Source organism: Rhinoraja longicauda, chromosome 41, assembly GCF_053455715.1.
Source record: "Rhinoraja longicauda isolate Sanriku21f chromosome 41, sRhiLon1.1, whole genome shotgun sequence".
Taxonomy (NCBI): Eukaryota; Metazoa; Chordata; class Chondrichthyes; order Rajiformes; family Arhynchobatidae; genus Rhinoraja; species Rhinoraja longicauda.
Window position 1 is genome coordinate 13,073,423 of NC_135993.1, and position 12,687 is coordinate 13,086,109.

The 12,687-nt window shown below is 39.9% G+C and overlaps 1 protein-coding gene across 5 annotated transcripts in view; it reads left to right on the forward strand.

Annotated features, from left to right (window-relative positions):
* The window catches only part of LOC144611871 (ryanodine receptor 1-like), a 479,550-nt gene that overhangs the window by 360,650 nt on the left and 106,213 nt on the right, over positions 1-12,687 (forward strand). For all 5 annotated transcript variants that reach the window (XM_078431182.1, XM_078431183.1, XM_078431185.1 and 2 more), the window contains 4 exons: positions 4,900-5,070; positions 5,903-5,962; positions 8,273-8,410; positions 10,995-11,107. In XM_078431182.1, the coding sequence (XP_078287308.1) occupies positions 4,900-5,070; positions 5,903-5,962; positions 8,273-8,410; positions 10,995-11,107 (482 nt within the window). The remainder of the gene's footprint in view (positions 1-4,899; positions 5,071-5,902; positions 5,963-8,272; positions 8,411-10,994; positions 11,108-12,687) is intronic.

Sequence of the window (12,687 nt, forward strand, 5' to 3'; positions counted from 1 at the left end):
ATTTTGGTTTCACCATGTAGAAATTACAGCTATGTTGATACATAGTCCCCCCATTTCAGGGCACCATAATGTTTGGGACGCATGGCTTCACAGGTATTTGTAATTGCTCAGATGTGTTTAAATACCTCCTTAATGCAGGTATAAGAGAGCTTGCAGCATCTCGTCTTTCCTCCAGTCTTTTCATCACCTTTAGAAAATTTTATTACTGTTTATCAACATGAGGACCAAAGGTGTGCCAATGAAAGTTAAATCAGCCATTATGAGACTGAGAAACAAGAATACAACTGTGAGAGACATCAGCCAAACCTGAGGCTTACCAAAATCAACTGTTTGGAACATCATTAAGGAGAAAGAGAGCACTGGTGAGCTTACTAACCGCAAAGGGACTGGCAGGCCAAGGAAGATCTCCACAGCTGATGACAGAAGAATAAAGCAAAATCCCCAAACATCTGTCCGACAGATCAGAAATGCTTTTCAGGAGTTAGGTGTGGATTTGTCAATGACCACTGTCCACAGAAGACCTCAGGAACAGAAATACAGAGGCTACACTGCCAGATGTGAACCACTGGTTAGCTGTCAAAATAGGATGGCCAGGTTACAGTTTGCCAAGAAGTACTTAAAAGAGCAACCACAGTTCTGGAAAAAGGTGTGAACAGATGAGACGAAGATTAATTTATATCAGAGTGATGGGAAGAGCAAAGTATGGTGGAGAGAAGGAAATGCTGATGGTATAAGCATAATGAATTCTTAAGTGTGTAGACATATCCTAGCTGCTCGAGTTCAAACAAATGGCTGAAAAGTCATTGGCAACATCAAGACAATGATCCCAAACATACTGCTAAAGCAACAAATGAGTTTTTCAAAGCTAAAAAATGGTCAATTATTGAGTCGCCAAGTCAATCACCCAATCTGAACCCAATTGAGTATGCCTTTTATATGCTGAAGAGAAAACTGGAGGGGACTAGCCCCCAAAACAAGCATGAGCTAAAGATGGCTGCAATACAGGCCTGGCAGAGCATCACCAGAGAAGACACCCAGCAACTGGTGATGTCCATGTCTATGTTTCTAATCACAGACTTCAAGCAGTCATTGCATGCAAAGGATATGTAACAAAATACTAAACATGACCACTTTCATTTACATGACATTGCTGTGTCCCAAACATTATTGTGCCCTGAAATGGGAAGACTATGTATAAACACAGCTATAATTTCTACATGGTGAAACCAAAATGTATAAAAATGGCCTTTATTAAAATCTGACAATGTGCACAATGTGACCACATGTGATTTTTTTCTACAAATCTCAAATTGTGGAGTACAGAGGCAAATAAATAAATGATGGGTCTTTGTCCCAAACATTATAGAGGGCACTGTATTTTTAAATGAATACATTCAATTATAGATCGACTCTAATCTCATTTTTATTAAACTAGAAAATGTATTACCCTTTTGCTTACTAAACATCTGATTCAGCATTTTAAAGCATTGCTAATAGTCACTTATCACACAATAAATAGCTATTGTTTATGTACAGCAAAATGTACAACATTCAATAATTTACTGTGTCGCAGGTAATGTGACTAATGCTAATTAAACTAAAACTGGGTTATGCAATGTTGCTTGTGAGCAAATTAAAATAGATCGGTGTTCGCTATAAATTAAGATGGCATACAGAGGGAATTTCATTTCAGTACCACATAGATTGCATGGTGCAATTTGATTCCAAATTAAATACTTTGTGAGCGGAATGGTTTAATTGTGCATTAATGCAATAAAACTATTGGATGTCTAAGTGGGAATCCAAGGCAAAATTGACATTGTTATAATTTTTAATGTATTTATAATGTTATGAGCGGTTAAACATTTGCAGATTGGGTATGAACCACAGCATTCAATATTGATATTCTTGGCAGTTAAATAACCCAGCTGAAATAACTCATTATAGCAATAAGATGTAGAAATAATCACTGTCAATGTTAATTTAAACAAAATGAATAATTTTGCAAGCGTAAGCAAAGGAAATAACTCAATTAATAATACTCCATAATAATTTATAAATTTTGACAATTTGTCATGCCTCAGTCCACATGAGAATAGTAAAGATTTGAGAACCATTCACATTTGCTGCTCATTCAAATTATCGATCAATGGCTTTTTCACTTATCTGTATTTTAATGATGAATCATTTGCCTGTATTGTCATTACCTATGATTAGAACTAAAATACAAAACAAGTCAATTTATGAAGTATTATGTTACTCTCCATTAGAAGAGTACAAGACAAATCTGAACTGTTCCTTGCTCCTCAACGTATAATTCTTAAATGCTCACGTCTCCATTGTTGAAACTTTTGTGTTTCCAAACAAAATAATTTAAAATGCTAATAGTATAAATGCAACTGACCTTCAGTTACTACTTCAAGAAATATGAGGCATTATGTATTTGAGAACTATTTTCTGAAAGTTGAGGATTCTGTTGTTAACTCGCATTTTATCTACTTTCATTTAATTTTATAATGTGCTGTTTTCTAAAGTAAAATATTTTAATATTGTGTGCTACATATTTATGGAGAATCGCACAGATTTCTGATCATAATAGTTTTAATCTACAATTTGATATTCATGTATCATTAAATCAAACTAATGGCAACCCAGGAGTATTAAATTTATCCAAGTTTAAGTTCATTTTGCTTGGGGAATGGGCAAGCCAAATTAATCTTAATCAAGTATTGCAGGTGAAAGGAATTTTGAGACTTCTAAATTTATTTCAGCTCCATTATATGTATTTAGTCTCAGTTACAGTCATAGAACGTGGAGTAAAATTATCTTTAGCGGAATTATCTTTAGCGGAGTTGATGATAATGAATCAGCAAGTTGTCTCAATAATTCTTAGAAAATAAAATTGTAAAATATTTAAAATTAGATGACAATTGAGGTGAGAATTAATGTCACCATCCCAAACCACACTGGTCATCATTCATATATATTTTTGGTCAGAAGCCATATACATATGAGTTAATTGGTGTTAGCTTCTCTAATTCTCAGAACTTCCTATGTACAAAATTCTCTTACGTAACTAGACAATAGCTTATTAATGATGTTAGTAATTCAGCTTTTACAAATGTACAAGCCTACCTACTTCCCTTTTTGTGACTACACTATTTTAAGGTCAGTTTTGATATGTTGTGAGGGCTCATAACTATAGAAGTTGATTCTATTCGGACACAGACGCCATTTAACCCCATGGTTTGTCTAGCGCCCCATATAAACAGGAAAATCTGTGTTCTGGATATGAGTTTTACCTTTGTATTAAGTAAGTTTCCTTGTGAGGGAAAAAAGAGCACATCTCCAACCCTCCGAAGAAAACCTTGCAATCATCTCTGTAGTCGTTGAATCCCTGAATCATAAATTGTTGATATGAAGAATATATTTATGCCAGGAGCCATTCCAAAAGCTTTCTGCTTCCTGTAGACCTATTGCTGCCACCAGTTTACTAATCATTCGTGCCTGAATCAGAGTCTATTATATATTAGTATGGAACTCCAGAAGATTAAACCAGCCGAGTGGCCTAATCTGCTCCTATCACTCCTGACCTTATGATCTATTTGGATGGTTGGATCCAGATGTGGTTCTGTGATGAACCATGTTTCCTATGACTGTCTGTTATCAAGTTCAAGTTCAATTTGTCATTACATGGTAAAAGTAACTGCATCTCACGTGATATTCAGGCCAGGGAAGACCTCGGCTTTTCTTGTGCAGTCTGAAGTAACATTCTGCTCTTAGGCTCACAAAGGCAAGAAAGGCAATTGCCTTTTTTAACCTCATTTGAGACTGATCCTGAAAAGTCCTAGCTGAGGATTCCACATTCAGGCCTGAATTAAAATTGTCATGATGTAAATCAGTTAAAATTATGACTTAATGGTGGGTAACTCAGGACATTTTACTGGTTTCTGCTGAGCAAATAGAGATGAAATTATTTCCATTTTCTTCAGATTGCTTTCATTATCTGATCTGTGCTCTAATTGAATCTGTGTATTTGGTTCAAGGAAGAGTTTCAGCTCCAGTTGTTTTCTATTGATCTCTGCTGTAAAGTATGTTGTTCAGTGGTATTGCCTCTTATTATTCCAGTGTTTTTGCCCAACTGCTGAGCAATCTATAGAAACTCGCTTAAAGAGTGTTCATATGAGTTAGATACTGAAGAGAAGTTGATGTCTTGCACTAATTAATACTTTCAGTAGAACAAGGTGAAAACAACTGAATAAAACATTTTCTTCTCCTTCTGAAGTTGCAGATGTTAAAGTTGATGTTATGCCCGTATTTTCTGAGTGTCTGCATGTGTGGCGATGTTTGTATAAACAGGGGTTCAGATAAGAGATGTTCAAGGTATTTTCGAAACTTTTGGAAACCAACATTTTTATTTAGGTGTTTTTTTAATTATGTGGTCAAATTTTAATTATGTCAGTCAAAAGTTAAATGGATGGTGACAAATTCTTATCTTAAACCCTGTAAAAAATATGCTTATTCTATGGAGATTATTGTTATAGTTATCATTATGAATGGTTTTCACCACCATTTATGGTGAAAATGATACCAGATAATAACACCACGGCCTTTAACACTGTAACACTAAATAAGCAAAATATGTAGAATGTTGCACCTATTAATAATTATTCTATCACGTACCTTTCTGTAATTCACTATGGTGACAGGGCAGAAAAGGTTGGTGTGAGATCCTACATTCACTGCCTGTTGGAGTTGTTTCGTAAGGACAATATGTGCAATTGGTCCTTTTTGGACACTAACATGCTTTTTTCCACCTGCAATCTGCACCTTACCTCAGTAATCTGTGGAAGAGCATTGTATTGAACTTGACTTTATAAATGTTTTATTATTAACCAGTCAGGAGGGTCTGACCAAGAAAGGACAAAAAAGCAGAGGAGGGGTGATCGCTACTCCATTCAGACATCTCTGATTGTAGCAACTCTGAAAAAAATGCTTCCAATTGGCCTGAACATGTGTTCACCTGCTGATCAAGAACTCATTAACACAGCCAAGATAAGATATGCCCTGGTAAGTGAAGAATTATCTGGTTTGTGTTGACGTCAAATGTTTGTCATTTTACAAGCAGTCTGGTTGGGGTTAAAGACAGTGGACAAATTTTCTATCAAATCGGAAAAATTATGGTAGTAAAGTTCACACCAGATTTGTACAGCTTGTTGGATTTCATATTTTCTTATGTCATAGACAAATGCCATTTCAGCCCACCGTCCATGCCAGTTCAGTTGAAAGTGGCAGTTGAAAGGTAGAAGTAGAGGTAAAGATAGAAGGAGCTACTTGCTTCTCCATTGGTTTTTGTTTAACCTCTCCTCACATTCCCATCAGTGCATTCAGAATCTATCACTCACCTGCATACTGGGGACAATTTGCAGTAGATATTAAACCCACCAACCTGCACATCTTTGGAGAAAAATAAACTTGTTTTATTGTGAAACCAGAGTACTTGGGAGAAGCCCCATGGCTATAGAGAAAACATGTAAACTATACACAGACAGAACATTTGTGGAAAGATGGAGTCAAGTTCAGCCGTCATACTGATTCCGAAGAAGGGTGTCGACCCGAAACGTCGCCCATTGAGTCTGAAGAAGGATCTTGATCCGAAACGTTGCCCATTCCTTCTCTCCAGAGAGGCTGCCTGTCCTGCTGAGTTATTCCAGCATATTGTGTCTGCTGTGATACTTCTACCTTTCAATTGCCACTGTACTTTTCCACATATTATGAACGATTACGGGACAAAAGTGTCAGAATTAAATTGTTAGCAGCATTGTGTCAAACTAAAGTTTAATGCTTTGCTATTTTATTTGGTGTAGCGTCTACTTACTATCTCTCTCAACAATCTCTGCAGAAAGATACCGATGAAGAAGTACAAGAGTTTCTTCAAGGCAACCTCCATTTGCAAGGAAAGGTAAAAGAATATACAGTAAACCCTCAGCATAACCGACTACATAGGGGTAAATGGTGTCCGTCATTACTGATTGTCCCCTATTACCAAATAAGGGGGTTAATTTGTACAATACTACTAGATAAGCAACCAATAAACATACACTACACAGCACTGTACACAACAGTAAAGGACACAAAATACACAATACCTTCGGACAGCACCTAATTTGAGGAAGGGCATCCTTGCTATTGAGGCAGTGCAACGTAGGTTCACGAGGTTAATCCCTGGGATGACGAAATTGTCATATGAGGAAAGATTGGAAAGACTGGGCTTGGATTCACTGGAGTTTAGAAGGATGAGAGGGGATGTTATAGAGACGTTTAAAATTATGAAAGGACTGGACAAGCTAGATGCAAGAAAGATGTTCCCAATGTTGGGCGAGTCCAGAACCAGGGACCACAGTCTAAGAATAAAGGGGAGGCCATTTAACTCTGAGGTGAGAAAAGGTTTTTCACCCAGAGTTGTGAATTTGTGGAATTATCTACCACAGAAGGCAGTGGAGGCCAATTCACTGGATGAATTTAAAAGAGAGTTAGATAGAGCTCTAGAGGCTAGCGGAATCAAGGGATATGGAGAGAAGGCAGGCACAGGTTACTGATTGTGGATGATCAGCCATGATCACAATGAATGGCGGTGCTGGCTCAAAGGGCCAAATGGCTTCTTCCTGCACCTATTTTCTATGTTTCTATGTGGCACAGTGGCATTGTGATAATGTTTACTATTTTGCAACACCAGAGACCCAAATATAATCCTGACCCTGTGGCAGTGTGGGTTTCCTCCAGTGCACTGGTTCTATCCTACACACAGTGAGTTGGCTCTAGTGTATGGGTGGAGCTGGTGTGCCTTGGATGGGTGGGGGGGGGAGCCTGCACGGTTGCCAAGGGCGCCCAGGGTCAGGCCTGGGTCTCCGCTGATTATGTGAGAGGAAAGAGAACCACTGCAGAACCACCAGCAATCGCCCATACACATGTTCTATGCCACACACCAGGGACAATTCATAGTGTGCAGAATAGAACTAGTGTTTATGGATAATCGCCTGTCGGCACAGACTTGGTGTTTCCACCTGTATCTAAAAACTAAACTAAGCTAAAATGGTTAAAAAACACCATCCATGAAACAACGACTGAAGGGTCTCGACGCGAAACGTCACCTGTTCCTTCTATCCAAAGATGCTGCCTGTCCCGCTGAATTACTCCATCATTTTGTGTCTATCTTCGATGTAAGCCAGCATCTGCATTTCCTTCCTACACATTTAGACTGCTACAGATTTGAATACTACTATAACCAAAATCCGTTTTAAAGAAGTCCGTTAAAACGAGGGTTTACTGTTCTTGCAAATCAAAAGAAAGCCTATTCTGTTTTATCATTTAACTTTTTACATATAAATCTCCAGAAAATTATAAATTTAAAAATCCCCCATCAATGCTACTTGGCAGAGTTTCCTCTCATTGTCCTGCAGGACTTTGGTTCATTTGGGTCTAATTGCAGAAGAACCTTAAGATGAAATAATTATACATCCATAATGGAGCCTCACTTATGGCACCATACTTTCAGTGTCAGAATGTGAACGGCTTTTAACTCGCCTCATTTCAACCATAAATCATCAAAAAACCTTCTGAATATATTCAAATAAAATGAAAAAATATAAAGTATTATTCAGACTCCAGGCTGAGGAAGCAAAAGTCAATTGCAAACTAACATTTTCAAATAAGAAATCAAAAAATTGCAGGTGCTGTATATTTGAAAATCATGTTTTTGCCTGATTCACTGTTTTTTAAGTGCCCTATTATGTATTTAATAATGTTTTATACAAGATGTTCTTTAACACCAAGCTAACTGACCAGTAGCCTCCTGGTTTCTGTCCCCTGTTTTGAATAGAAGAGTTACATTTCCAGTTTGATGGAACCTTCCCAAATTTAGGAAAATTAAAAGGAATTATCTCAGTTGCCAAGGGATGAAGCCTTTCAAGACCTGGAGTCTTGGCAACCCACAGCTCAGGCAAATTTCTGAGTATCACTTCCCAGAAATTGTAATTTCCCTGAAACCGCCCTGCTTGTGGGCTTGCCGATCCACAGCTGGTTCTGTGATGCGATCGGTCGTCTCTGCAATGCCACTTAATGCAAAATTCCAATTTAATTCTTCGCAATCTCGTGTTTTCTATTATTTATTCCCCACTTTCATTTGCTATAAACCTAATGCTTAATTGAAGCTGTTTGCAAAGTAGATGGACTACATTGGATCATTGACATATTTTATTCATCTGATTTATAGTGTGAAAATTCTTCTTCAATGCGATGGCAGATGGCATTATACAAGGACATTGCTGGCAAAGCTGAAGACAGCAACGATCCTGAAAAGATAGTGAAACGGGTGCAGGAGGTCTCTGCTGTTCTGTTTCACCTGGAGCAGGTACAGACGTTCGATATGCATTGTATGCATTTTTTTGTCAGTCATGCACTTAATTAAGAAATAGCAACGTAACCTATCATTGATACTGCATTTTTAAATCATTGTTCAATCTTAATGACTTCCCTTTTGTCCTACTCACATTCTCTCCACTCCCCAAGTAAGTTTCACAGTCATCTGAGACATTTTCCACTGAGCTGAATAAAGGTGAATCAATCCAGATTGGCTTGGCAACAAGAGACAGCATGGTTCTTATTGTGATTGGCTGCCTGCAACTGGTGGACTACACAAAGATTGGTGCTGGGACCCTGTGTTTGTAATATCTATGAATGACTTTGGATGTGGTTGTGAGAAGCATGATCAGTAAGTTCACAGATGAAACCAAGATTAGTGGAGTCATGTATAATAAATGACAAATGCAGTTAAATCCCAGTGAATGTGAAATGACTCATTTTAGGAGTACCAATGAGACAAGGATAGAGATCCATGAACATGCCAATAGGTGACATATTTAGGAAGGCATATGGGATACTGGCCTTCAATGGTCAGGTTATCAAATACAAAAGCAAGAAGGTGAAGCTCCAGCTTTTTGAAACTTTGGTTTGGATGTGATCGTGCTGGAGATGGTGCAATGGAGGATCACTAGAATGCCGCCTAGGATGGAGTGCTTCAGTTGTGAGGAGAGCCTTGAGAAGCTAGGTTTGTTCTCTCTGATGTGAGGAGGTTAAGAGAGGACATAATTGAGGTATGTAAAATTATGAAGGGTTTAGGTCGACCACATAGGGGCTCACGGATTTAGGACCTTGGTGGAGAACTTCAGAGGGGGTATGAAGATGACTTTTTTCACTTACATTTTGGTGAGCACCTAGAATACATTGCCTGAGTGGTTGATGCTCGGTCATTGACAGTAGTTAAGAATTCTCCACATGACCACTTGAATCATTTTACATAGGGCTACATCTTAAACTTTATGCAGTTTCGTACAGTCTTACGGATTGATTGAAAGATAGAGCATGGAAACAGGCCCTGCAGCCCACCCAATCCACACTGATCATCGATCATACTTTCACATTAGTTCTATGTTATCTCACTTTCTCAACCACTCCCTTCACACTACCAGCAATTTACAGAGGCCACTAACCTACAAACCTGCACATCTTTGGAATATGGGAGGAAACCGGAGCACCCAGAAGAAACCCACGCGGTCAGAATGGAACATGCAAATGCCACATCGATGGTACCCAGGTCACTGTGTCGTCTTGGACAGAGCTGTTGCCAAACCAAGCAGTGATGTATTCCAATTGATGCGGGCATCTTGTTTTGTGGCCTTAATAACTAGTTCCTTCATCTTGCTGACCTTGATGGAAAGGTTGTTGTCTTGACACCAGGTTACTAAGTTTTCTATCTCCTTCCAGCACTCTGTTTCGTCATTATTCGCGATCCGGCCCAGTACGGTGGTGTCATCAGCAAACTTTGCATTGAGCTCAGCCATATATTCTGTCCCATATTCAATCCATTGGCTGATACAGTGTTGTCAATCGATATTCCAGGCATATATTTGAATTGCAACCGGTTGAAATTTTTTCTGTGGACATTGATAACAGTATAACAGAGCTTTATTTGTCGTTCGGCACCGAAGTACCAAACAAAACTACATAGCAGTCATAGAAAAAAAGAACACAAGACACATAACCCCAACACAAACGTCCATCACAGTGACTCCAAACACCCCCTCACTGTGATGGAGGCAACAAAACTTCCACTCTCTTCCCCACGCCCACGGACAGACAGCTCGTCCCCGACCGACCCGCACAGTCCCCACACCGGGCGCTGAAACGTCCCGCAGCCGAACCGGGCGATGAAAGGCCCGCGACCAAGCCTTGCGCAGCTAAGTCCAGTGGCCGAGCCGCACCGGGCGATGTTAAGTCCCGTGGCCGAGCCGCACCGGGCGACATTAAGTCCCGTGGTCGAGCCGCACCGGGCGATGTTAAGTCCCGTGGTCGAGCCGCACCGGGCGATGTTAAGTCCCACAGTCGAGCCGCACCAGCGATGAAAAGACCCGCAGCCGAGCCGCACCGGGCGATGTTAAGTCCCGCAGCCGAGCTGCACCGGGCGATGTTAAGTCCCGCAGTCGAGCCGCACCAGCGATGTAAAGTCCCGCGGCCGAGCCTCACCGGGCGATGTTAAGTCCCGCGGCCGAGCTGCACCGGGCACTGTTAAGTCTAGCGGCCAAGCCGCACCGGGCGATGTAAAGTCCAGCGGCCAAGCCGCACCGGGCGATGTTAGGCCCCGCAGCCGAGCCGCACCCCGCGCCGTGAGGAAGAGAAAAGTCCCCCCCCCCCCCACACCACCACCCCCTCCCACACATACATAACCAAAAAAATATATAAAAACCATCCCAACACCGACACACAACAAAAAAAAAAAGGAAAAAAGACGAACAGACTGCTAGTGAGCCGCTGCCGTTAGGCGCCGCCACTTCCGGAGTGAATAGACGTCAAATTATATCCTTAAAAGACTGATTGTGAGCAGCAGTATTTTTGATTTGCCATATTATTAATATTTCTCCATAATACTTGATGTTTAGACAGAACATCCTTTCAAGTCCAAGAAGATGGTTTGGCACAAGCTGTTATCCAAGCAGCGCAGGAGAGCTGTGGTAGCATGTTTCCGAATGACCCCCCTTTATAACTTGCCAAGGTAAGGTATCACGGAAATAGTTTAAAAAAAACAGAAAAACATGATTTGTTTCCAGTTGTTATTCTGTGGAATATTCATGCATTGGATATTTGATTTATTTTGTGTGTTGACTATGAACAAGTAATAGATCAAGTGTCTTTTATTTAAGATCAATATAAAATCTGAGTGATATTGTAAATGTGAGCAACAAGAAAAAAGAAGCACATGTAAGGTTTAGGAAGCTGAAATTAGAAGCTTTTGAGGAATAACGAAAGTGGGAAAAGATAAAGATAAAAGATTCAGGACTAAAAAGAGCATGAAATATCATTGGTGGGTTGGATTAAGGAAAAGCTCAAGGAATTCTATACAGACATTTAATTACAAGACGAGAGTGAGGAAAAGGACACTCAAGGACAAAGGAGGGAATTTACATCTGAAGCCAGAGGAACTTGGCGAGATACAAATGAGTACTTTGCATTGGTATTCACCAAGAATAAGGACATGGAGGGTAGTGACATTATGGAGGGGTATGTTGATATTCCACAGCACTTTGAATCAAGAAGGAGGAAGTAGTGGGTCTCTTGAAGAATCCGAAGGTGATACATTGCCAACACTTGATGGGATCTATCCCAGGATATTGAGGGAGGCCAGAGAGAAGATTGCTGGGGGAGTGGCAGAGATCTTGGTATCTTTGTATCTTCTTTAGCCACAGCCACAGAGAACTGGGGAAAAAGCAAGGATATTTCTTTGTTGAGAAGGGCAACAGAGATCATCAAGCAAATTATAGGCCGGTGAACGTTATATCAGTGGTCAGGAAATTATGGAAAACATTATTTGTCAAAGGATTTACTCACATTTGGAAAAGTATGGATGGATTAGAGTTAGTCAGTACGGCTTTGTGTGACATGTAGAAAGGAACTGCAGATGCAGGTTAAAACCGAAGATAGACACAAAAAGCTGGAGTAACTCAGCGGGACAAGCAATGTCGAGACCTGAAACGTCACCCATGCCTTCTCTTCAGGAAGCTGCTTGTCCTCGCTGAGTTACTCCAGAGTTTTGTGTCTATCTTTAGCTTTGTGTGATGGTGTTCCTGTCATATGAACTTGACTGAGGTTGTTGAGGAGGTGACGAAGATAATTGATGAGGGTAGTACATATGGATATTGGCTGCACAGACGTTAGTAAAACAATGTATGGACTGAAATCTTAAAAGAACATATCACAGTATATATTGTTTTGCTAAATGATTATCATCGTTAACAAGTTAAATGGTATGTAAATACTAAATAATTATTCATTGCTGGACATTATCACAATATAACTAAGTGGATTACCATGGGTGGGGTTTCAGCAGCAGATGAGCTAATGCAAGGATGGAGCAGAGGTAATGTTTCCTGAAATTAGAGGACTTGTTGAAGGTTTGGTTTGGGTGTCACCTCCATGTAAGGGCATTGTTCCGAGCTTTGAATTGGCGGGTTTCACCTTGGATAGCTCTCAGGGAATGGTTGGGGAGGTTGATTTGGTGGCCCTTCCCAATTCTTGCATCTTGTTATTTAATAAAAATATATTTTATTTTTCCCCCAGTACTCAGTTGTGACTCAT